Source organism: Entelurus aequoreus, linkage group LG12, assembly GCF_033978785.1.
Source record: "Entelurus aequoreus isolate RoL-2023_Sb linkage group LG12, RoL_Eaeq_v1.1, whole genome shotgun sequence".
In the NCBI taxonomy this organism is placed as follows: domain Eukaryota; kingdom Metazoa; phylum Chordata; class Actinopteri; order Syngnathiformes; family Syngnathidae; genus Entelurus; species Entelurus aequoreus.
The window spans coordinates 39,470,458-39,497,759 of NC_084742.1; the positions used below are offsets into that span (position 1 = coordinate 39,470,458).

At 37.8% G+C, this 27,302-nt stretch overlaps 1 protein-coding gene across 9 annotated transcripts in view; it reads left to right on the forward strand.

Annotated features, from left to right (window-relative positions):
• Nucleotides 1–26,327, forward strand: part of LOC133662195 (sodium/potassium/calcium exchanger 2-like) — a 96,432-nt gene extending 70,105 nt beyond the window's left edge. For all 9 annotated transcript variants that reach the window (XM_062065955.1, XM_062065956.1, XM_062065957.1 and 6 more), the window contains 6 exons: nt 10,010–10,108; nt 10,368–10,450; nt 19,541–19,675; nt 19,746–19,835; nt 19,909–20,075; nt 24,524–26,327. In XM_062065955.1, coding sequence (XP_061921939.1) covers nt 10,010–10,108; nt 10,368–10,450; nt 19,541–19,675; nt 19,746–19,835; nt 19,909–20,075; nt 24,524–24,773 — 824 coding nt within the window. In that variant the 3' untranslated portion in view covers nt 24,774–26,327. The remainder of the gene's footprint in view (nt 1–10,009; nt 10,109–10,367; nt 10,451–19,540; nt 19,676–19,745; nt 19,836–19,908; nt 20,076–24,523) is intronic.
• Nucleotides 26,328–27,302: the final 975 nt, after the last annotated feature.

Sequence of the window (27,302 nt, forward strand, 5' to 3'; positions counted from 1 at the left end):
ATATCGTTTTTGAATTGAAAATCGTGTTGAATTGAAAAAAAAATAGATTTTGAATCGAATCGTGACCCCAAGAATCGATATTGACTCGAATCATGGGACATCCAAAGATTCACAACCCTAATGTTTAGTGTTCCTGTGCTATATTTAATCATGTTTTATTGTATCATAAAAAGAGAGGCTTGCTTGTACGACGTTCGTTCTTTTCGCGGGTTTTATTGCCGAGAAATTCATCATTGATGCCTCATCACTCCTTCCGAGCTTCCACTACTTTCACACACACATGCCTAAGATGTAGCCTATGTTGCCAAATTGGGCAAAGTGGAGTGACTCATCCTACCGATGGCTTCATAAGAGGCAGAGCTGAAGGGGACAATGAGCAGCCACAAGCTATTCTTAACATAAAACAAGGCAATGACACGTCTTTGTTGTCATGCAAACTGCGCAACTCTAATGTGTGCCCGTACGAGAAGCCCTTTTCTTTGTTTTCTTTGATAAAAAAATTTGATTTTTGGCAGAGAATCTGTCAATTTTCCACATTCAAAATAATTAGCTCGCATCTATTTCCCTAAATGTGAACAGGAATAGACTCCTGAACATTAAAAAGCAGTAAAAAGCTGACATATTAAACCATAGTCGTTGTCGTTTTTGCATTTAAGTGAGAGCAAGTTAATGCCAGTATCAATCAATCAATCAATCAACCAAAGTTTATCTATGTAGCCCTAAATCGCAAGTGTCTCAAAGGGCTGCACAAGCCACAACGACATCCTCGGCTCAGATCCCACATCAGGGCAAGAAAAAACTCAACCCAATGGGATGACAATGACAAAACTTGGAGGGGACCGCAGATGTGGGGACCCCCACCCCCCTGGGCGACCGGTGCAATGGACGTCGAGTGGATCTAGTTAATAGTGTGAGAGTCCAGTCCATAGCGGAGCCAGCAGGGGATCATCTTGAGTGGAGACAAGTCAGCAGCGCAGAGACGTCCCCAACTGATGCTTAGATGAGTGGTCCACCCCGGGTCCCGACTTTGAACAGCTAGCGAATCATCTGTGGTCACCTAATAACCTCTCCATGCAGGAGAGGGGGGCAGAGCAAAAAAAGCGACGTCAGATCAACTGGTCTAAAAGGGGGGTCTATTTAAAGGCTATTGTATAGAAATTAGTTATAAGATAGGTACGTTTTAAGATAGTAAGTATTCACCTTCACCTTTCTTGTTAAAAAAGGCCACATTAAAAGCAAATATTCAAGTGTTCATGCGTAGTATATGCTATTATTTTGTAGTTGATACAAATATACCAGGAAACAAAACAATAAATTCATAAGTATATACAGTCGTGGTCAAAAGTTTACATACAATTGTAAAGATCATAATGTCATGGTTGTCTTGAGTTTCCAATAATTTCTACAACTCTTATTTTTTTGTGATAGAGTGATTGGAGCACATACTTGTTGGTCACAAAAAACATTCATGAAGTTTGGTTCTTTTATGAATTTATTATGGGTCTACTGAAAATGTGACCAAATCTGCTGGGTCAAAGGTATACATACAGCAATGTTAATATAACAGCAAAACAGGCCCAGAGCATAATACTACCACCACCATGCTTGACGGTAGGAATGGTGTTCCTAGGAATAAAGGCCTCACCTTTTCTCCTCCAAACATATTGCTGGGTATTGTGGCCAAACAGCTCAATTTTTGTTTCATCTGACATCACATGGACAAAGATAAGACCTTCTGGAGGAAAGTTCTGTGGTCAGATGAAACAAACATTGAGCTGTTTGGCCACAATACCCAGCAATACGTTTGGAGGAGAAAAGGTGAGGCCTTTAATCCCAGGAACACCACACCTACCATCAAGCATGGTAGTGGTAGTATTATGCTCTGGGCCTGTTTTGCTGCCAATGGAACTGGTGCTTTACGGAGAGTAAAAGAGACAATGAAAAAGGAGGTTTGCCCCCAAATTCTTCAGGACAACCTAAAATCATCAGCCCAGAGGTTGGGTCTCGGTCGCAGTTGGGTTTTCCAACAGGACAATGACACCAAACACACGTCAAAAGTGGTAAAGGAATGGCTAAATCAGGCTAGAATTAAGGTTTTAGAATGGCCTTCTCAAAGTACTGACTTAAACATGTGGACAATGCTGAAGAAACAAGTCCATGTCAGAAAACCAACACATTTAGCTGAACTGCACCAATTTTGTCACGAGGAGTGGTCAAAAATTCAACCAGAAGCTTGTGGATGGCTACCAAAAGCGCCTTATTGCAGTGAAACTTGCCAAGGGACTTGTAACCAAATATTAACATTGCTGTATGTATACTTTTGACCCAGCGGATTTGGTCACATTTTCAGTACACCCATAATAAATTCATAAAAGAACCAAACTTCGTGAATGTTTTTTGTGACCAACAAGTATGTGCTCCAATCACTTTTACAAAAAAATAAGAGTTGTAGAAATGATTGGAAACTCAAGACAGCCTTGACATTATGTTCTTTACAAGTGTATGTCAACTTTTGACCACGACTGTATATCAAATGGACAAAAGGGGAGATAACTAAACATAGTTAGCATGCTGGCAGGTTAACTCATGTTTTTTGTGGACTATGTTTGCCTTTAAAGCAAATATCGAAGTGTTTATATTAGGGCTGTCAGTAACAAGTTAACTATAATTTCCTTTAAAGGCGCTAATTTTAACATGCATGCGGCCTGTCTGACTCTCTGTGAATTCCGTAGCGTGGGGAAATTTAACTGCGTTCAGTTACTGCTGAAAAAAAAAGTAGCACATTACCCTTTTCGTCCACGATGACCGCGATCCGTCATCTCTGCAGCAAATGCCTGTTGGAGCGCTTGCATTCAAACTTCTGTGTTTGGATTACAGTTTAGTGCAGTGATAACATAACATGTCCATTGTTACTGTAACTGGTTTAATGAGATGGGATAAAAGCTCAGCAGGAAGAAAAAACGTTGGGCTTACAATACGTTCATGCTTTTGTCAAACATGTTATCTATAATACTTCTATCTAAATAAATGCCAGTACATCAGTTGAGGAGTATAACATGTTCTGGTTGATGTTTAGCAGGCTGAATATTACGCTTTATTGATAAATAAAGAAGGTTAAGATACTGTCATGCAGCGATATGAATACCATTAAGCCTTTATTCTGGTACAAATATTACAAATTACATTATCAAACCTCTTCGACAATCAAACCATGATCTTAATACACAGTTTGTTTATAAATGCGCAAAAACTGGTACCGAGCTCCTCCCTTCGGAATGAAAGTGCTCCTACAGCAGTGCCAGGAATTAAAATTCTGTCGGGGGGGGATACACCATTTTTTTATTGTTACTAAAAGTGTCTTTACGTACATTTTGTGTTGAGCTGTTTGAAAAAAGCATAATGTTCATTAAACATGTCCTTGAAGCAAACATATTGTCCAGTCATAGTTTTAAAAATTATGGTACGCTTATTAATGATGGAAAATGATATCTATCAGCGATTAATCATTAATAATTTCAAGTTAACTATGGACAAAATGCGATTAATCATGAGACAATATTTTAATAGGATGACAGCCCAAGTTTATGTGCATATAATGTTTTTATTTATTTTTTTATAAAGTGGATGAGATACAAAAATATAAAACAATAAACAAATAAAAATCTAGATTAAATTGAGAAAGGGAAGGCAGTAAGAGCACGCTAGCACGTTTAATCATGCTTGTTGTCAAATATGGCTGCCTTTAACGCTAATATCAAAATGCTCAAAATTCAAAATAATATAAGCTACTGTAAAATATGTATTAGTTGGTCAGTTAAATGGCTGCCTTTTAAAGCAAATATTACATGTATGTATAGTAAATACAAATAATAATTAGATTACTGATTTTTTGGTTTTCTATGTATCTTTTTTATAATATTGATACATTTATGTGTGCTTATTGCTGGTGTTGTATTTGCCTTTTCATCATACAGGTTATGGATCCCTTCAACATAAAAAAAAATAATTCTAACCGAGACAAAAAGCTCACACCCACCATTAAAATAAACCCTGAGTCACGGGCATCCTCATCCGAATGACGGCATGGAGTAATGTGTGAGATGACGATGATTCAGCTGTCGTATGAAGACTTGTTTCCAACAACACAAACATATGCTAAAGATAGAAGAGTTGTTAAAAAAACAACACAAATGACAGAATGGTGTGCGTTTGAGTGTGATAGAGCAGTGATCCCCAACCACCGGGCCGCGGCCCGGTACCGGTCCGTGGATCGATTGGTACCGGGCCTACATTATATATCAATATAGATCAATACAGTCTACATTATATATCAATATAGAGCAATGCAGTCTACATTATATATCAATATAGATCAATACAGTCTGCAGGGATACAGTCCGTAAGCACACATGATTGTATTTTTTTATGACAAAAAAATAAAAATAAAAAAATAAAATAAATACCCCCCCCCCCCCCCGATCCGTGGGACAAATTTTCAAGCGTTGACCAGTCCGCAGTTACAAAAAGGTTGGGGACCACTGCGATAGAGGACATGTGGCGAAGGCTGGTGGTGCTTAATGATTTTGCTGGAAGGTCGCAGACGTGTGTTGACATGGTCCGGGGGAGCGCATATCGACGTGTCACTGACAAATCAGCCCACTAAAAACTGAAAAAAAAAGAAAACCTCCAAACATCAACAGCAATATTCCTCACTGACTGCAATAGGCTGTTGGTTATATGAAGGACGGACGTTAAGTTACCACGGGCAGGCTCGCGTGTGCGGCTCATGGCTTACGTAAGAGGAAAGGTCATGGCGTTCCATTGATGAGCCATTTCAATTTCAGGCGCGTCAACGCTTTCCAGTTAGTCCATCGACCGCTGTTGCCCAGCCAAGATTGAAGACACATGTCCCCGTCATTCGCACGAGAGCACCACTTTTTTAAGTTAGTATTGTTTTAGGCACCATTTGTTACTACAGGGGTGTCAAAGTCATTTTAGCTCAGGGGCCGCTTGGAGGAAGGTCTATTCCCAAGTGGGCCGGAATGGTAAAATCATGGCATGATAACTTAAAAATAAAGACAACTCCAGGTTGTTCTCTTTGTTTTACTGTCTGAAAATGTACAAATCACAAATAATCAAAACACTTCAAGTTTGTTGAAAATTCTGAAGAAATTGATGCAGTTTCAAAAACACAACGAGCTTAGACCTGGTCTCAGTGTATCTACAAAGCCAGGATTAAACATTAAATCACAGTCTTTCTGGGATTGAACAAAAAACACAACATGTAAACTCTTCTCGGTATCAAATACCTCCTTTGTCATGTCCACGTATCAATCCAGTGCTAACTCAACAAACCGTAAGAAACGGAGGTAAAAACTAATCAAAAGGGTCAAGTTTTCTCGTTTTTGACAGAGACATTATGGGGGAGTAAGTTTCTTACAAGTATCATCCCTGCAGGACGATGAATAGCTAAACATGCTTCACTACACACCGTAGTTCACCAGCGTCAAAATGTAAACAAACGCCATCGGTGGATCTACACCTGACATTCACTGTAATGATACTAGTACAGGCACGTATCTAGTTGATACTACTATGAGTACGTCGATATTTTAGGGCATCACAACATCTTCTTTCATTTAAAAAAAATGTATATTATGTTTTTAGGTTGTCCGGAAGAATTTGGAGGTAGACTTGGTCTCAGTGTATCTACAAAGCCAGGATTCAACTTTAAATCACAGTCTTTCTGGGATTGAACAAAAAACACAACATGTAAATTCTTCTAAGTATCAAATACCTCCTTTGTCATGTCCATGTATCAATACAATGCTAACTCAACAAACCGTAAGAAACGGAGGTAAAAACTAATCAACAGGGTCAAGTTTTCTCATTTTTGACAGAGACATTATGGGGGAGTAAGGGTGCCAAATAACGATGTGTTCGAAGCAGAAGACATAAAACGGCAGGCTTTAAGTTTTATTTGGGTCGAGGGAGAGGAGCCGCAGCTACGCTTTATTTTGTACCTCTTGCTAGTCCTAACAGAATTGCTATTGTGACATCCAGTGGACACATTTAGAACAGCAGTTTCTTTCATTAAAAAAATGCAGCTCATTTTACTACTTGGCAAACTCATCACGTGGGCCAGATAAAACCTGTTCACGGGCCTAATCCGGCCCGCGGGCCGAAGGTTTGACATCCCTGTGTTACTACTAGCAGGATTAAGCAAAAACCGACTTGTATTAAATTTTGTACGAAGCAAATATAATATAATGTTTGGAAATGCCAAAGAAATCTCCTCATTATGCATACTTCAAACAGAACCTCCTTTATTGGTGCTTGTGCAGGTGCAGAAGTGGTATTTGTCTGGTTTTCTGTTCTGAGCAAAAACTCTGAAATGTGGTGCAAATCTCGATAAAAATGATAAACACAAAAAAGACGTACTATCTGTTTATATTCTTTCATTTTGTTTCTGATTATTATTATTATTAATGTATTATTATTATCATTATTATTATTATTTCTTTTTTTTTATTATTTAACTGATTCATCTGTAAATATTATTATTATTTTGTTTTCTTGCTGTTTTCTTTTTTTTTGGGAGGGGGGGTGTTGGCATCGTTGGGTTATAAACAAACAAATATTTTGACATTGAGGGTAGACAATAGATATATGACGTATGTAAATTTGATGTAATGGATAGGAATGTCTGATGCTGGATGTCGATAAAACATTTCTGAAAAAAGAAAAAGAAAATTTAAAACCAAATCTCCATCTATCCATCCATCTCCTTCTGCTTATCCGAGGTCGGGTAGCGGGGGCAGCAGCCTAAGCAGAGAAGGCCAGACTAGCTCCTCGTCGGGAATCCTGAGGTGTTCCCAGACAAAATCTCCTATGTTGCATTTGTTTAACAAACCAAACGTTTTTTTTAATGCTGACGAGTTAAATTTTCAACACAGATTGTTAGTGAGCAGGGTTCCGCTAAAACCAGACAAACGATTTGTGTGAAACTTTATACGGAGCAAAAACGTGGGAACATTTGGTGCAATAATTAAATAAATAAAAAACCCTCATTGTGTATCCTTTACACAAAACTTCCCTTTCGTTTTTTCTTTTTTTCTGTTCTGAGCAATAACTCCTTGAAATTTAGGACCAATCTGGATTTCAAAAGAGGCTAAATAAATCTTATTTTTTGCTTTTTCTGAACAAAACAAACAAAGCTGAGTACCCACCAAGTAAGTATCAACTAACTGTGGTTAGTTACAACAGGGGTGTCAAACTCATTTTAGATGGGGGGCTACATGGAGAAAAATCTACTCCCAAGTGGGCCGGACTGGTAAAATCATGGCACGATAACTTAAAAATAAAGACCACTTCAGATTGTTTTCTCTGTTTAAAAATAGAACAAGCACATTCTGAAAATGTACAAATCATAATGTTTCATCATAATACTTTCTGAATAAATGATGTGATAATGTTCATCAGTCAACTCATTGGTGTTAATTTTCAATCTATCAAGATAAGAATAAAAAAAATTACAGGATGTTATTTATGTAGTTTGCTCATTTTCCTCAACTGGTGCACTACCATCATGTGGTTTATTTTTTTGTACATATGTAGCATCATCTACAAAGATACAAATAATTGCTATTGCGACATCTAGTGGACACATTTAGAACAGCAATCTCTTTCATTCAAAAATGTCGGCTCATTTCTATACTGAGCAAACTCATCCTGCGGGCTGGATTAAACCTGTTCGCGGGCCTTACCCGTCCCACGGGCCGTACGTTTTGACACCCCTTGATCATACACACAAAAAACCCCTAAACAATTCCCAATTAAAATCTGTGTAAACTTACGTCATTTTCCTCAAACCAGAAAGTAGCTTGATCCCTAACAAAAATAATAAAAAGAGTTGTTGTCACTTTTGATGGACAAACGTTTATTTTTTCCTTTGATGATTTAGCCACCATGACAAGGTTTTCATTTTCAAATAGAAGTCAGAATAAAAATAAGTAATAAAATACAATTTACCCAAGACAAAGGGCTGACTAAAAATAGATATGCCGTTGCAGAGTGCAATCTTCAAGTGCAAACAAATGACAAAAAAAAAAAGACTGGAGGAAAAAGCACATCCTACGAGGAACTCAGTGCTGCTCGCAGTATACATAGAACACGTGGCTTTGACCAAATAAACGTTATTGCATTCGTTATTTCGCCGTCTTTGGAGAAGTTGATGAATTCGGGGTCGCTTGGTGCAAGGTTGCTTTTGCAGTTGTCTGGACTTCGGGCAGCCCTGCTTGTGTGGCTCTTTGTTGGGGCTTGGCGTGGCGTCGGCTCTGTGAGCGACCATGACTCTATAGGTCGTGAGTTCAAACCCCGGCCGAGTCATACCAAAGACTATAAAAATGGGACTTATTACCTCCCTGCTTGGCACTCAGAATCAAGGCTTGGAATTGGGGTTTAAATCACCAAAATGATTCCCGAGCGCAGCCACCACTGCTCCGCACTACTCCCCTCACCTCCCAGGGGGTGGAACAAGGGGATGGGTCAAATGCGGAGGGTAATTTCACCACACCTAGTGTGTGTGTGACTATCAGTGGTACTTTAACTTTAATTTGGATTGTTAGCTACGGCTGGCTTCCACGTCACACTGCTTAATGAAGCCCTAATCTCTCGTTAGCCGCCGGTAGTTGGTGGACTGCTTGTTATAAAAGTGCTTGATTTGATTGCTTTTTAAATGTTGATATTGCCGATCATCACCTTAATTTAATCGCGGCGGCAAAAATCGTGATCACAATTTGATTAATTGTGACAATTGTCTTGTCTTAGAGACTTAGACTTAGACTTCCTTTTATTGTCATTCAAATTTGAACTTTACAGTACAGATAAGAACGACATTTCGCTGCATCAGCTCATTGTAGTGCAGGACAAAAGAGCAATAAGGTACAGATATAAATAGATTACTGTACAGATAAATATATTGCACTTTTGCATATGCATCCACGTTTACGGATGTATGTTATATTGTCTTTATATTCCAGCGAGTTAATCCGTTTGGGGGTGGAATTGAGGGGATTATTGTGATGCGTTCAAGAGTCTTATGGCCTGAGGGAAGAAGCTGTTGCAGAACCTGCGGAACCTCTTTCTAGAGTCCAGCAGTGAAAACAGTCCTTGGTGGGGGTGGGAGGAGTCTCTGCAGATTTTCTGAGGCCTGGTCAGGCAGCGGCTTTTTGCGGTTTCCTTGATTCTCGTTAGAGTGGACACATACAGTAGGGCTAGTCGTGTCCTTCTACGTTGCCTTTCATGTTCCACAAACATCCGACATCACGTCTTAGCTTTCTGACATACTAAAAAAAAAAAAAAAAAAACGAAGACGTTGCCAGGTCATATCAGTGTATGATGATATGATTTGCTCAGTGGCCTTGTGGATGGAGTGTCCGCCCTGAGATCGGTAGGACGTGAGTTCAAACCCCGGCCGAGTCATACCAAAGACTACAAAAATGGGACCCATTACCTCCTTGCTTGGCACTCAGCAACAAAGGGTTGGAGTTGGGGGTTAAATCACCAAAATGATTCCCGGGCGCGGCGCCGCTGCTGCCCACTGCTCCCCAAGGGGATGGGACAAATGCAGAGGACAAATTTCACCACATCTAGTGTGTGTGTGACAATCATTGGTACTTTAATCTTAATCTTAATCTTTCTTGGCACTCAGCATCAAGGGTTAGAATTGGGGGTTAAATCACCAAAAATGCTTCCCGGGTGCGGCCACTGCTGCTGCTGCTCACTGCTCCCCTCACCTCCCAGGGGGTGAACAGGGGGATGGGTTAAATGCAGAGGACAAATTTCACCACACCTAGTGTGTGTGTGACAATCATTGGTACTAAATTCGTCACATATCAACTGTTAGCAGTTTTCTGGGTTTGTCCCTTCCGGGACACTCCAGTGGCGTCAGCATCCACGGGACGCCGGGTTCTAACCGCAGCGGGCTGTTTTTTGTGCTGTTTTGCAGGGAAATTCCGTGAGAAAGCGTCCATTCTTCACAAGATCGCTAAAAAGAAATGCCAAGTGGAGGACAGCGAGAAGGCCAATGGCGTCGCGAGCCGTGCAGGTAAGGAGATGAAGGCCGGCCTGGCTTTACTTACATCAGTCATCATGTATGCACGCGTGTCACTTGAAAGGCAAGGAGGAGGGCCACAAGGAGGTGATTTCACGGCCACGTTGTGTGCTCAAGGCGGCGCAATCAAAGCCAGTTATTATGTTAACAGCGCCGCATTAACATGTTCTTTTGTCTGCTCGTCTTCAAAAGAAGATTTTTTTTTCCTAATTCTGATGCACTAATTGGGTCATTTTTTTCCATCTGTGCACAGACAAAAACCTGCCAAACAGCTCCAGCGTGCAGGTGGAGGTGACCCCGCCCATGAACGGCACGGCGGGCCAAGAGGGTGAAACAGTAAGAAAAGACTTGATAGGATAGAAAGACAGGGGAGGAAATGGCCTTTTGCTCCCATGCTGACTTATGTTATGAAACTGATGCGTCATCCTCTTTTTGTGCCAAAATGTATATTTAGAAAAAAAGTGAGCTACGATAGGGTCGTGTAACCTCTCATCAAGGGCAGAAAGAAGCAGTGCACCTGCATATCCAGAAGATGGTGCTGTTGCAAAATAGTTCACTTAGACTTAGACTTAGATTAGACAAACTTTATTGATCCACAAGGGAAATTGTTCCACACAGTAGCTCAGTTACAAAGGATGGAAAGGATAATGCAGGTATTAAGTAGTCTAAAAATGTACCATAGTATGCAGGTATAAAGTAGACTAAAAATGTACATAGTATGCAGGTATAAAGTAGACTAAAAATGTACCATAGTATGCAGGTATAAAGTAGACTAAAAATGTACCAAATTATGCAGGTATAAATGTACCAAATTATGCAGGTATAAAGTAGACTAAAAATGTACCATAGTATGCAGGGATAAAGTAGACTAAAATGTACATAGTATGCGGGTATAAAGTAGACTAAAACATTACATAGTATGGAGGTATAAAGTACACTAAAATGTACATAGTATGCAGGTATAAAGTAGACTAAAAACGTACCATAGTATGAAGGTATAAAGTAGACTAAAAATGTACATAGTATGCACGTATAAAGTAGACTAAAAATGTACCATAGTATGCAGGTATAAAGTAGACTAAAAATGTACCAAATTATGCAGGTATAAAGTAGACTAAAAATGTACATAGTATGCGGGTATAAAGTAGACTAAAACATTACATAGTATGCAGGTATAAAGTACACTAAAATGTACATAGTATGCAGGTATAAAGTAGACTAAAAATGTACCATGGTATGCAGAGATAAAGTAGACTAAAATGTACATAGTATGCAGGTATAAAGTAGACTAAAAATGTACCATGGTATGCAGAGATAAAGTAGACTAAAATGTACATAGTATGCAGGTATAAAGTAGACTAAAACATTACATAGTATGCAGGTATAAAGTACACTAAAATGTACATAGTATGCAGGTATAAAGTAGACTAAAAACGTACCATAGTATGCAGGTATAAAGTAGACTAAAAATGTACCATAGTATGCAGGTATAAAGTAGTCTAAAAATGTACATAGTTTGCAGGTATAAAGTAGTCTAAAAATGTACCATAGTATGCAGGTATAAAGTAGTCTAAAAACGTACCATAGTATGCAGGTATAAAGTAGACTAAAAATGTACCATAGTATGCAGGTATAAAGTAGTCTAAAAATGTACATAGTTTGCAGGTATAAAGTAGACTAAAAATCAGTGGCGTGCCGTCACTAGAGGCAGGGGAGGCGGGGCCTCACCTGCCATCATGGAAAGAAAAAAAAAGTAAAAAGAAAAAAATAATAATTAAATTGTTATATGTATCCAGTGATTATACTAAAGTTATTTTCCATTTAACTTCACCAGTTCTAGATTATTTTTTATTTTTATTTTCACATTTGCCGTTCGAATACTGAGAAGAGACGGTGCGGTGATCAGCAGCCAGTTGAGGCACGTGACTGCGTTGTGCCTCAACATGGATTGTGCGCAATGACTCGGCTAACTGCTGGCCTGCTGTGCAGTGAGACCGTATTGCTATATGAATTATATTATACATTTCCATAGTTTAGTTAGCTGAGGTATATAATGTACAGTGTATTTTGTCAACAACTGTATGTGTGTAACGTATTTTTAGTGCTGAGCATTCATAAAACTCTGCTGCGAAGACACACTGTGTGAGGCTCGTCTCATAATAACCCCGACTCCTGGTGCCAAGCACCTCCGCCGCAGAATGCAGCGCCCGACGGGAGCGCCGCGGCCACACCAACCAAAGCCCACACCCAAACCCTCCACGTGCAAGACCGAATCCACCCAAAAAAAGTCACTTAACAAGAAGCCAAAAAAACAACAATGCTCGCGCTGCAGGAGCCGCGAACGACCGCAGGGACACAACATTAGGTACACCTGCACTGCAGGTTCATATGTTTGTAAATCTGACTGTGATGATGCAGTCGTGCCTCACCAGACATTAACCTCGCCGCACGCCACTGATAAAAATGTACCATAGTATGCAGGTATAAAGTAGACTAAAAATGTACCATAGTATGCAGGGATAAAGTAGAAAAAAATGTACATAGTATGCAGGGATAAAGTAGACTAAAAATGTACCATAGTATGCAGGGATAAAGTAGAAAAAAATGTACATAGTATGCAGGGATAAAGTAGACTAAAATGTACATAGTATGCAGGTATAAAGTAGACAAAACATTACATAGTATGCAGGTATAAAGTACACTAAAATGTACATAGTATGCAAGTATAAAGTAGACTAAAAATGTACCATAGTATGCAGGGATAAAGTAGACTCAAATGTACATAGTATGCAGGTATAAAGCAGACAAAACATTACATAGTATGCAGGTATAAAGTACACTAAAATGTACATAGTATGCAGGTATAAAGTAGACTAAAATGTACATAGTATGCATGTATAAAGTACACTAAAAATTTACATAGTATGCATGTATAAAGTAGACTAAAACATTACATAGTATGCAGGTATAAAGTAGACTAAAATGTACATAGTATGCAAGTATAAAGTAGACTAAAAATGTACATAGTATGCAGGTATAAAGTAGACAAAACATTACATAGTATGCAGGTATAAAGTACACTAAAATGTACATAGTATGCAAGTATAAAGTAGACTAAAAATGTACCATAGTATGCAGGGATAAAGTAGACTAAAATGTACATAGTATGCAGGTATAAAGCAGACAAAACATTACATAGTATGCAGGTATAAAGTACACTAAAATGTACATAGTATGCAGGTATAAAGTAGACTAAAAATGTACATAGTATGCATGTATAAAGTAGACTAAAAATTTACATAGTATGCATGTATAAAGTAGACTAAAACATTACATAGTATGCAGGTATAAAGTAGACTAAAATGTACATAGTATGCAGGTATAAAGTAGACTAAAACTGTACATAGTATGCAGGTATAAAGTAGACTAAAAATGTACATAGTATGCAGGTATAAAGTAGACTAAAAATGTACATAGCATGCAGGTAAAAAGTAGACTAAAAATGTCCAAATTATGAAGGTATAAAGTAGACTCAAAATGTACCATAGTATGCAGATATAAAGTAGACTAAAAATGTACCATAGTATGCAGGGATGAAGTAGACTAAAAATGTACCATAGTATGCAGGGATAAAGTAGAAAAAAATGTACATAGTATGCAGGGATAAAGTAGACTAAAATGTACATAGTATGCAGGTATAAAGTAGACAAAACATTACATCGTATGCAGGTATAAAGTACACTAAAATGTACATAGTATGCAAGTATAAAGTAGACTAAAAATGTACCATAGTATGCAGGGATAAAGTAGACTAAAATGTACATAGTATGCAGGTATAAAGCAGACAAAACATTACATAGTATGCAGGTATAAAGTACACTAAAATGTACATAGTATGCAGGTATAAAGTAGACTAAAAATGTACATAGTATGCAGGTATAAAGTAGACTAAAACATTACATAGTATGCAGGTATAAAGTACACTAAAATGTACATAGTATGCAGGTATAAAGTAGACTAAAAATGTACATAGTATGCAGGTATAAAGTAGACTAAAAATGTACATAGTATGCAGGTATAAAGTAGACTAAAAATGTACATAGCATGCAGGTAAAAAGTAGACTAAAAATGTACCAAATTATGAAGGTATAAAGTACACTCAAAATGTACCATAGTATGCAGATATAAAGTAGACTAAAAATGTACCATAGTATGCAGGGATAAAGTAGACTAAAAATGTACCATAGTATGCAGGGATAAAGTAGAAAAAAATGTACATAGTATGCAGGGATAAAGTACACTAAAATGTACATAGTATGCAGGTATAAAGTAGACAAAACATTACATAGTATGCAGGTATAAAGTACACTAAAATGTACATAGTATGCAAGTATAAAGTAGACTAAAAATGTACCATAGTATGCAGGGATAAAGTAGACTAAAATGTACATAGTATGCAGGTATAAAGCAGACAAAACATTACATAGTATGCAGGTATAAAGTACACTAAAATGTACATAGTATGCAGGTATAAAGTAGACTAAAAATGTACATAGTATGCATGTATAAAGTAGACTAAAAATGTACATAGTATGCGGGTATAAAGTAGACTAAAACATTACATAGTATGCAGGTATAAAGTACACTAAAATGTACATAGTATGCAGGTATAAAGTAGACTAAAAATGTACATAGTATGCAGGTATAAAGTAGACTAAAAATGTACATAGTATGCAGGTATAAAGTAGACTAAAAATGTACATAGCATGCAGGTAAAAAGTAGACTAAAAATGTACCAAATTATGAAGGTATAAAGTAGACTCAAAATGTACCATAGTAATACACAAAAGGCCCAAGAACCATAATTAGTGGTTTATGGAAAAGACAAGTGATAAAAAAAAAAAGCTAGAAAAGTTGACAATAATACCAAAAACAAAGTAAAATGAAGGAAGTCAAAGGAGCTACTGTGATGTGCTGCCACTCTTTCAGGCGATTTTTCACTGTAAAACTGTTAATAGCGCGAATTCACTATTATATATATATATATATATATATATATATATATATATATATATATATATATATATATATATATATATATATATATATATATATATATATATATATATATATATATATATATATATATAGGCTCCAGCATCCCCCGCAACCCCAAAAGGGACAAGCGGTAGAAAACGGACGGATGGATATATATATATATATATATATACGTTAGGTCAGGAAAAAACACAGAGGCGATTTCATCCCTACAAGCCTGTTTCGCAGGGAAACCTGCGAAACAGGCTTGTAGGGATGAAATCGCCTCTGTGTTTTTTCCTGACCTAACGTATATTCCGCTCTACCCCGGTATTGAGCACTGTATGACGGATAAACCACAGAAACCTCGACTAAATATACATTTTTTTTTTTTTTTTTACAAATCTTGGAATCATTTTGTTTTAGAGGGTTTTGAAGGCTACAACGGTGACTCTTATTAGCCGCATCTTCTAAGCGTTTTTTATTTCATACATATATATATATATATATATATATATATATATATATATATATATATATATATATATATGTATATATATATATATATATATATATATATATATATATATATATATATATATATATATATATATATGTATATATATATATATATATATATATATATATATATATATATATATGAAATACTTGAGTTGGTGAATTCTAGCTTAAATATATTCCCCTCTTAACCACGCCCCCAACCACGCCCCACCCCCGACCACGCCCCCACCTCCCGGTATCGGAGGTCTCAAGGTTGGCAAGTATGGGTCAGCTTCACCTTTCGAAATGTTAGCATGTCAAGGTTGAAAAAGTTTTTATTTCAGAATGTCAAGAAGAAGCTGGGTTTTTGCTGTTTATTTGCATGGCGAGTGTCCACGCGTGGATATTTTTAGACTTGCATCCTGCGGTGCACCTGTCTGTGCAGCAGAAGCAGCAGCAGCAGCTCACACCTTCATTTGCCGCCACAGGGCCAATTGTTCAATCCCCACCAGGATTTTCCTGGCAAGTGCTCCAAAGTTGAAGGTCAAATGGAAGACATGTCTGTTTGCGACCAAAACTGTAAAGTCACCACCACCATTGTGTACAAATGGTTACGGTATTAGGGTTATTTCAAACAGGAAAATAGTTACAATATGGCACATCATATATTGACAGTTTCTCATTACAGCATGCATGTCCAAACATCAGTAAGAAGAAGCGGAGCTTATTTAATTAATTCCATAGCAAACAGTCCACTTTTTGAATATCCACAAGAAAACTAAAGCCTCAGCAGTTGTTTCCTTGGGAAAATTAGGGGGGGAAATAGCAAGATGAGGGAATTAATGGCTCATCCCGACTCATTTAAAGGAGCTTAGATGAACATCAAGATGGAATTAACATCAAAACATTTCAATGTCCTTTGAAAACTTTTTTAACGAATGCAAACAACTGTGTGCTGAAGTAGAGAAGCCATGCAAGAAAGAAGAAAGTGGCCCATGCAATAAACAGTCTGGGGCAATTAAATGTACATAATAAAATACTTAAAATGTATGAAATTCATTAAGTCCAATTAAATGATCAAATATGTTACAGGACACAGTAATGCAATGAGAAGAAAAAGGTAATATTAGTAATCGAGGTAGTGGGGTAGGAGTTTTATGCAATAAATAAATATAATAATGTACAATACTACAAATACATCATATTGAAATAATATATACAAATAATAGGAAATACATTAATGTCACACCTCCCTGGTGTCAGTGCCAGCCTTTGAGCTTGGCAGTTAGTTAGGCCCCACGGGGGCAGGAAGGGCCCCCAAGGATCTGGCATTTGGGAAGCAGGGGACGCGCTGCCGCCACAGGGGGCGCTGTAGCACTCCCAAAGTGACTCAAATCACAATATAAATAGACCAATCTACCCCCTTGTGTGGGATCTGTATATGTGTGTATATATATATATATATATATATATATATATATATATATATATATATATATATATATATATATATATATATATATATATATATATATATATATATATATATATATATATATATATATATATAATATATATATATATATATATATATATATATATATATATATATATATATACATATATATATACATATACACAATAAATGGGGTTTGTTAATTAGCATTGTCCTGCAGGCTTTACAGGGGAACTGCTCTTTTTTTGGAATTTTGCCTATCGTTCCTTATGAGAGACAAGAACACGAAAGGTTTTGGTTTTTTTACTTTATAAAAATCGTCTCGTTCCAGATGGCTAGCAATGCAGCTAATAGGAGTAATCAAGTCTACCTCTAAATCACTTTAAAATGCATTCAAAAACCGTCAACAATACTTCATTTACGTTCCGTAATCTGTATAATAACCAAGCTGTAACGAAATTGTTATTGTAAGAGCGAACACTGAGGAACTCTTTTTCTGGCGTAGTAACACATCGGCATTCTGCGGCATTAGCCGCAAAAGCTAGCTACGGCAAGAGATAAGCTAGCTTCTACGTCAGCACCCAAATGTCTGTTCAGTTTGTAATGCACAACACAATGAGGTAGGACACCAATCTGTACTGACTGAAAGACATGAACAATCATATTACAGTATCTGTAAAGTAGTAGCCCACATTTCATGTTTTTTCCCCAGCTAGCTCGAAAGTGTATTTGTAGTTGTACTAACGAGCTTGACGTGCTGCGTGTATCATGAACACTATTATAGTGACTTACTCAATGGACAGTTGTGCGTTTGGTCCAGCTGGCTGGAGAGGTTTTTTTCCGGTTTATGTTGGGTAAGCCCTCCATTTATGTCAAAATAGCATGGCTCCAGTTCCACGTTTACGGCGACAAACCTCACTCTCTCGGTTTTTGTCTGCTCCAAGGCTTCACCCTCTCTTCGTGCTCCCTTCTAGAAGTAGCAGTTCATCCTCCGTATATTCAACTTCAAAAAGATAAGGTTGTGAATCCTCATTTGTCCACATTGTCTGTTACCAAGTCTGCCATGATTAGAACACACGTTTGTTTCCGGAAGTAGGACACACATTTGTTTTGGGAAGTCGGAATGTTGCTTAAAATTACCGAAATAAGGTAAATATTGTACATATTACATATCGTTATGAACGTGTCTGTTACTACATCATATATATATATTTGCAGTGTGGATACAAAACGTTGATGGAGGGTTTTTAAGTTGTTTTAGAGGGCTTTGAAGACTACTACGGAGACTTCCTTTATCTTTAAAATCCTAAAAGCAAAAAGACATGTGTGTTTCTGTCTCTCATAATGATTGTAAAACGATAGGCAAACGTCCCCCCAAAAAGTGCAGTTCCCCTTTAAGTGAATGATAACGTAGAAAATCTTTGACTACCATTTTTGCAGTAGGTCTTTGAAAGTATCAGAGCATTTCTGTTGTATAGTTTAGTTTAGTTTAGTTTATTAAGGATCCCCATTAGTCTACACCGCAGTGAAGACTATTCTTCCTGGGGTACAGGCAAAAAAACATCACACAATCACAAAACAAAATATTACAATGCTGTATAACATGATCAATAGTAACATTTTGTAGTACAAAAATAGCAGCAACAAAAAAAAATACAATAACTTGGAGTTTACATACTAATGTTCATACCAAAGATAAAAAGAGCAATATAAAAATAGATGTATATTTTGGCAAAAATAAAACAAAGAACCAATGGCCTATAATATACACATTAGTGTACCAAAGACAAACAATATGTGACGAAAAAGTACCATAATTAATCAAATATGACATAAAGTACATACAACATCAAGATAATATCAATATAAACACAATATGAAGGATCTTTGTTAGCGTTTTTGCAGCAGATTGATATAAACAGCAATACATGCCTGTCAAGTAAATAGAAATAAAACAAATAATAATATGTAAAATAGGTGATGTATCATATTGAAACTGTACAGATGTTCATTTAAAGCAGTGGTCCCCAACCACCGGGCCGCGGTCCGGTACCGGTCCGCGGACTGATTGGTACCGGTCCGCACAAGAAATTTAAAAAAAATAATAATAATAAATAAAAATATATATACATTTTTTTTTTTTTTTAATTAAATCAACATAAAAAACACAATATATACATTATATATCAATATAGATCAATACAGTCTGCAGGGATACAGTCCGTAAGCACACATGATTGTATTTCTTTATGAAAAAAAAAATGAAAAAAAAAGAAAAGAAAAAAAATCCCCCCCCCCCCCCCGGTCCGTGGGACTAATTTTCAAGCGTTGACCGGTCCGCAGCTACAAAAAGGTTGGGGACCACTGACTTAAAGTACATTTACAATTGAGTTGAGTGATCCTGTTTCAATGTTATCTCTGCGTCCCCTCAGGCTGAGGACGAGGAGGAAGACGACCAGCCTCTGAGCCTGTCCTGGCCCGAGTCCGGTCGCAAGCGCTTCACCTACCTTTTGATCATACCTATCGTCCTCCCCCTGTGGCTCACGCTGCCTGACGTCAGAAAACCGGTGCGTCTCCTACGCCTGAAAAACGGAAGCACAATTGTAACAATGTCTTGCTTCTCTTAATCCTTGCTAGTCGGCAAAGAAGTTCTTCCCCATATCTTTCCTGGGCTCCATCTGCTGGATCGCGGCCTTCTCCTACCTGATGGTGTGGTGGGCTCACCAGGTAGATATTGTTTGAAATTGACGGTAACTGAAACAACAGATGAGATTTTATTTACCGTCTTTTTGTTGTGCAGGTTGGAGAGACCATCGGGATTACGGAGGAGATTATGGGTTTGACTATATTAGCGGCTGGAACCTCCATCCCTGACCTCATCACCAGTGTTATTGTGGCACGCAAGGGCCTGGGCGACATGGCGGTGTCCAGCTCTGTCGGCTCTAACATCTTTGACATCACAGTCGGGTGAGGATTGTTCCGCTGAAGTGAGGTTGCAAAGTATCAATTGTTTTTTTAAAAATTCTGAAGCATGTCGATGCCATACTACAGTGTTTTTCAACCTTTTCTGAGCCAAGGCACATTTCTTTCATTGAAAAAATCCTGAGGCACACTACCTGCAGAAAACATAAAAAAAATTAAACTCAGCAGCCGATATTGACAGTAAAAAGTTGTTCTCGCAATTGTTGGATATGAATTCAAACCATAACTAATCATGCATCAGTATAGCTCTTGTCTCAAAGTAGGTGTACTGTCACGAACCTGTCACATCACGCCGTGACTTATTTTGAGTTTGTTGCTGTTTTCCTGTATGTAGTGTTTTAGTTCTTGTCTTGCGCTCCTATTTTGGCGTTGATTGTCATGTCATGTACGGATGTACTTTGTGGACGCCGGCTGCTCCACACACAGTAAGTCTTTGCTGTCGTCCAGCTGTCTGTTTTTGTTCACTTTGCAGCCAGTTCAGTTTTAGTTTTGTTCTGCATAGCCATCCCTAACTTTTAATGCCTTTTCTTAGGGGCACTCACCTTTTGTTTATTGTTGGTTTAAGCATTAGATACCTTTTTACCTGCACACTGCCTCCCGCTGTCGTCTGCATATTGTGATCACGACAAACCATCGTGGTCTCACACGACGTGTTACCGACATCTACAAAAGTAATTAGCTACCAGCTTCCACCTACTGATATTGAGGAGAATAACATGGTTACTCTGCCGAGCTCTAGACAGCACCGACACTCGACTACATAATCTCCCACGGCACACTAGACTGTATCTCACGGCACAGTGGTTGAAAAACACTGACATACTATATTGTCATGAAAAGAAAAGCATCTCCACTGTTGCTATGGCGACCCCATATGTAACAGCGGGAGACCAGCCTGTACCACCCCTAATGCAGGTGCAAGACTTGAGCCTTTTTGGTGTTAACGAACTGTTCATAATTCACTTACCGTATATACGTCAGGTTGATAATATAAAATCATACAAATACTCATAAATAGTGCCTCTCTGCAAAATGTATTCAATAAGAGCAATCATGTAGCATTTATCTATTGTTCCTAATTAACAAAAATAACATATTATTGGTGCTAACGAACTGTTCATAATTCACTTACCGTATATACGTCAGGTTGATATTATAAAATCATACAAATACTCATAAATAGTGCCTCTCTGCAAAATGTATTCAATAAGAGCAATCATGTAGCATCTATCTATTGTTCCTAATTAACAAAAATAACATATTATTGGTGCTAACGAACTGTTCATAATTCACTTACCGTATATACGTCAGGTTGATATTATAAAATCATACAAATACTCATAAATAGTGCCTCTCTGCAAAATGTATTCAATAAGAGCAATCATGTAGCATTTATCTATTGTTCCTAATTAACAAAACTAACATATTATGTTTTCCATCCATCCATTTTCTATCACTTGTAGAAAATATATGCATTCATAAACATAAAATGAATACACTGCTTTTTTTAAATGAATTTAAATTAAAAATTTGGGTTAACTAAAAATGTGCTTAAAAATAGTTAAATGAGTTATATTATGCAAAACCAACTTTTCTTACCTGTTGGTAGGGCTGGGCGAAATGGTCGAAAATGTATATCTCGATATATTTTTACTTAAACTCGATATTCGATATATATCTCGATAGATTTTTCGGTGAAAGTATACATATAAAGATATTCATTTTTGAACGAGATTCAGTGAAATTGAAGTGAATGACAACTGTACTGTAAACGGTCAGTGGCACTTTTATTAACCCAGTTAGTCAAGATGGGTATTAACAGCACAGAAAATAAAATGTTTAAGTAGTGCAAAATTACATAACATAAATAAAATAGAAAAATATTCCTTCCACGTAAAATTAAAAAACATAGCCGTGCAAATAATACAAAATGTATCAAACTCGGTTAAAGAAATACATTTGCAGGCAGGCACTTTTTAATTCCCAGTCAACGATGTAAGTGGACTGTCAGACACGTACGCCATATATGGCCTCTGATTGGCCTGTCTCTAACCAATTGTGACTCATCATAGTAAACAACCAACCAATCATGGATGTTCTTATACGTGCAAGCACGTTTTGGAAGGAGGGAGAACAAGGAACACAACAAATAGGCGGCGTTTGGTAATTTTAACGTGAAATAAATTATGTCGATATTACGATATTTTCTTAATTCATATCTTGTTTAAAAGTATATCGATTTATCTTACAAACTCGATATATCGCTCAGCCTTACCTGTTGGTATCCGTTTTCGTTTATTTGAATCTCCATAACTCTTGAAAACTTGAATCCAAAACATGGAGGCGTTGCGGCGAAATCTATAAAGCACTCTTGCCTCTTTCCCGTCTGGAATTTGAGCGTTTAGCGACGTATTTTGCCTTGGTTACGTCAGCTGATATCGTCTTATACGGTTGAGGCTTACCCGAAGAGCTTTGCGCCAGTTCGCCATTTTTTTTTATCCAGTGGAAGTCTAAAGTTGTTGTCAATAAGTTCCTTTTTGTGCTCTATCCACTTGTTGTGGGGCAGACTGGCTCGTGCGTGCACATGTAAGTAAGTAAGTAAGTAAGTACATTTTATTCATAAAGCGCTTTTCACAGATAAAATCACAAAGCGCTGTACAAAACATAGGTGAAGTAAAACAACAATTCAATTAAAACAACAGGGGCAACATCATAAAAAGGATACAAAGTGGATTAAAAATGATAGTTAAAAGGTGCATTAACTACAAGATTTACAAAAAAGAGAAGTTTTCAAATATTTCTTAAAAGTTTCAACACAGTCAAGATCACAGAGGGACTGGTGCAAATGGTTCCAGAGTCTGGGAGCTATAGCCTGGAAAGCCAGGTCTCCACGGGTTTTAACCCTTGTGTAATGTTCATATTGTTACTCAGCCAGCGTTTGTGGGTCTGATGGACCCGTTGCATTTTGTGGCTTTTAATGCCTCACAATCAAACACTTTTATGTTAAAATAATGAACAGATGTTTATTGGGATAAGGTAAACATCTGTTTAGTATTTTAACATAAAAGTGTTTATTTTAACACTTTTATGTTAAAATAATGAACAGATGTTTATTGGGATAAGGTAAACATCTGTTTAGTATTTTAACATAAAAGTGTTTGATTGTGAGGCATTAAAAGCCACAAAATGCAACGGGTCCATCACATCACAAAAGCTGGCTGAGTAACAACAATATGAACGTCGCATGGAAAATTTCTCTGCCAGTTTCTGCATCCCACAGGGATTCTTCTTTTGTGTTTCTGCACCTGCGGTTCCCACACAAGGTTGCAACATTGTTTGTCAACACTGTCTGCTCTCATTTTCTCGCACATTTAACCCTCTAATGTTCTGTGTACCTACACTCCTCCTCCTGTCTAGGTTTGATGTGTGTGTGTGTGTTTGTGTGTGTGTGTGTGTGTGTGTGTGTGTGTGTGTGTGTGTGTGTGTGTGTGTGTGTGTGTGTGTGTGTGTGTGTGTGTGTGTGTGTGTGTGTGTGTGTGTGTGTGTGTGTGTGTGTGTGTGTGTGTGTGTGTGTCAATTTCCACACTTCTATTAGCCCCGGGTTCAGTGGACCCGGACATCTTTTATGTAATAGAATTGTGTAGGGGGGGTGTATGGTGTGTGGTCATTAAATATGTATTCTGTTATATGTTCTTCACAGAAAATGAGCCAAAGTCAGTGAGTCTCAGTTAGAAAAATTAATTAGTTGTATCATTTTTATTTTATAAAAAATGAAAAAGGGTCCCACAGACCCGAACACCACATAAGGTCAAGTTTTTGGGATCTTTAGAAGACCCTGGCCTGAAAACCGGAGGCTGCGCCCTGAAGAGTAGGGGCATAGCAAGTCAGTGATGTACTGAGGGGCCCCCACCATGCAATGCACGGAATGCATGCATGCTAAAATCCTGTTGCCATTTATAATAAAAAGTAGCGTATAGTTATAACTAATATCTGTCAGTAGATACGATATGGAAGCGCTAAAAACTACAACATGGCTGACGGGTTGGAGATGCAGTCGAAGGGGACTTAGCCTTCTAAAGTAAATTTGAAATGGTCTGGGAAACAAAATCTAAATTTGGACCAAAGCATCTGCTTTCGTAAAAGGCGCGTGCACGTCTACGCGAGTGCAATAAAAAGCCAGTCAACTTCAAGGAGACCGCCTGGGTTTTAGCTCAATAGTAATAGTGGGTAGTGGGTTAGAGCCCCGCTTGGAGCAGTAGGAAAAAACAACGCAGCTGAGAGAGAGAGTACACAGTCGCGACACGATCAGTGAATTCCGCCGCCAAAATCGGGGCCCCTGGGTTTCAGCCCAGGTAAGCCTGTGCATTAAGGCGGCCTTGCCTGCAGGGGTAGGACTAAAGCAAAGATGACTTTCTAATATTTTTTGCTTGCAGACTGCCGTTTCCTTGGCTGATGTGGTCCTTCTTCAGCGGCCTGAAGCCTGTAGCGGTCAGCTCCAACGGCCTCTTCTGCGCCATCGTGCTCCTCTTCCTCATGCTCCTCTTCGTCATCATCTCCATCGCCGCCTGCAAGTGGCGCATGAGCAAGTTGCTCGGCTCCATCATGTTCCTGCTCTACTTGGTCTTCCTGGTGGTCAGCGTCATGTTGGAGGACCGCGTCCTCAGCTGTCCTGTGTCCGTCTGAGGGGTTGTGCAGCCAAGACCCGGCTTCTTTTTCCCCTCCTGTACGGCCTTCCTCACTGGCGGCGCTCCTTTGTGGTGTGTGAAGAGAATGCACGGTGGGTACACCGACAAGAGGCGCTAACTTTACGTTATTGAATTAGCTGGAGCCTACTAGAGAAGCAGTATGCATGCTGTTAGTGTCATTTAGAGCAGGCTGATCAAAGCTTGCAATTTGAGGAGAACTTCCTACACCTGAGAAGAAGCTGAGGTGGTTCCTGATGGCTTCCTTTCACCATGTTTGGGATTTTTTTTTTTTTGTCATTTTACACATGCCAGAAATAGCGGTAGCATTAGACGTACTGTAGCAGGACCATCTGCTCCTTCTTGATTGTAGGTAACGCGTCACACACGCCAACACAAAAGCATGACAACTGAACGCCAGAACATTCGAGAACCAGTGTTTAAGCGTCGCCATCGATAGATTAGTCACCAGGCTGCATGGAAGAAGAAGAAAAAAAAGACGACACTTGCAGGTGAATCCTAGTAATCACACATTTAAATAACTTGTATACCAAAATGTACACTTTTTCGCTCTCGATGTAGAAAATCACTTATAGGCTCAGTGATATAGTGTGAAGTTCACTTTCTAATCCAAGGTGCTTCTGTGTGCAGGCATCCTCTATCTACGAATAGATGCTATAGCAGTATTTTGCAGAACAAAAACGATACACCCATTTGTGTTTTGTACGAAGAAAAGACAACTCATCACGATCTGTGAGAATAGAATGCGGATTTAACAGCAATATATGTGTCGTGCGTGGGAACCCTCCTCCGTTATTCCATTTTAGGCTCACAAAACACCCGCTTTACCTCAGCCTGTGTACAGCATCTTAGCGAGAATGAACTGTAAATGACTAGTACATAGATTCTCTCGAGTGCATGCATCTTGGGCTGGTTACCCACTGACTGTACAGCTGAGTGTCACTTATATGCATTTAATCTGAACAAAACGACAGTTTTACTTTGTAAATACATCTTTTTTTCCCTTCAGATGTTTTTTTTTTTACTCACGTTGAACAAAAATAGGACTGATGCTGCCTCTGTATTTTTTCTTCAGGTATTTAAGTGCAAAAAAAAAAAATCACTTATTGCCCCCTCCAAAGCTCACAATGTTTAGCATAAAAGTGTGTTTTTGTGTCATTTGAAGCTGCTTTTTGCTTGAGTTTGGACAATCACCGCACACAAACTGTGCACTTCAGAGGCCCAAACGTTCAAATAACGGCTTGAGTGGCAAGCAGCGACGATGCAATAGAAAGAAATGTATTCAAAACAAAACAGATTGTGGTTTCCAAAGGTAAGTGACCAAAAGAGCTGAAGAACATCTTTGCACTGTAAATGTGTTTATTTTTCTTGGTGTTAATGTGTTTAATAAGGTGTACATATATACAGATAGAAATGAACCATATAATCTATATGTGTAAAACAAATATGTCTCTTTATGTAAAAACACAAATATAATATAATGAAACAAATAAAGCTGATAATTCTCATATGCAACAAAGCTGTTTATTTGGAAGGCGGCGGTGGTGCGATGCATCGTGGAATGGCTGTCAAGTAATGTGGTATCAGAACACATTTGGGTTTGTGTGAGCATTTTACAATGTTTAAAATCTGAGCCTTAGTGTAAAATGACGGTAATAACAGTTATGTGTAACAATGGGTTAGCTCAGGGGTCCGCACACTTTTTGACTCGGGAGCCGCATTGGGTTAAAACAATTTGGCCGGGCGTCGGGCTCTGTACACATATGCACATATACATATACATATATATATATATATATATATATATATATATATATATATATATATATGTATATACTGTGTATATATATATATTATATATATATGTGTGTATACATATATACTGTATATATATATATATATATATATATATATATATATATATATATATATATATATATATATATATATATATATATATATATATATATATATATATATATATATAAATGATAAATGATTAATGGGTTATACTTGTATAGCGCTTTTCTACCTTCAAGGTACTCAAAGCGCTTTGACAGTATTTCCACATTTACCCATTCACACACACATTCACACACTGATGGCGGGAGCTGCCATGCAAGGCGCTAACCAGCAGCCATCAGAGGCAAAGAGTGAAGTGTCTTGCCCAAGGACACAACGGACGTGACTAGGAAGGTAGAAGGTGGGAATTGAACCCCAGTAACCAGCAACACTATATATATATATATATATATATATATATATATATATATATATATATATATATATATATATATATATATATATATATATATATATATATATTGTAGATAATGCATATGTTTAAGAGCTATTTCTTTATTCATAATCATGTTTGAATCAGCTCATTTCTTTCCTTAATTTTACTCTGTATACTAGTTTCTCTTTGTCTTCAGATTGCCTGGTTAGATAGGGTCGTAAACCATCAGGAATGTGAACACAACCCCCAAGTCTCTCTTCTTATCAGTGT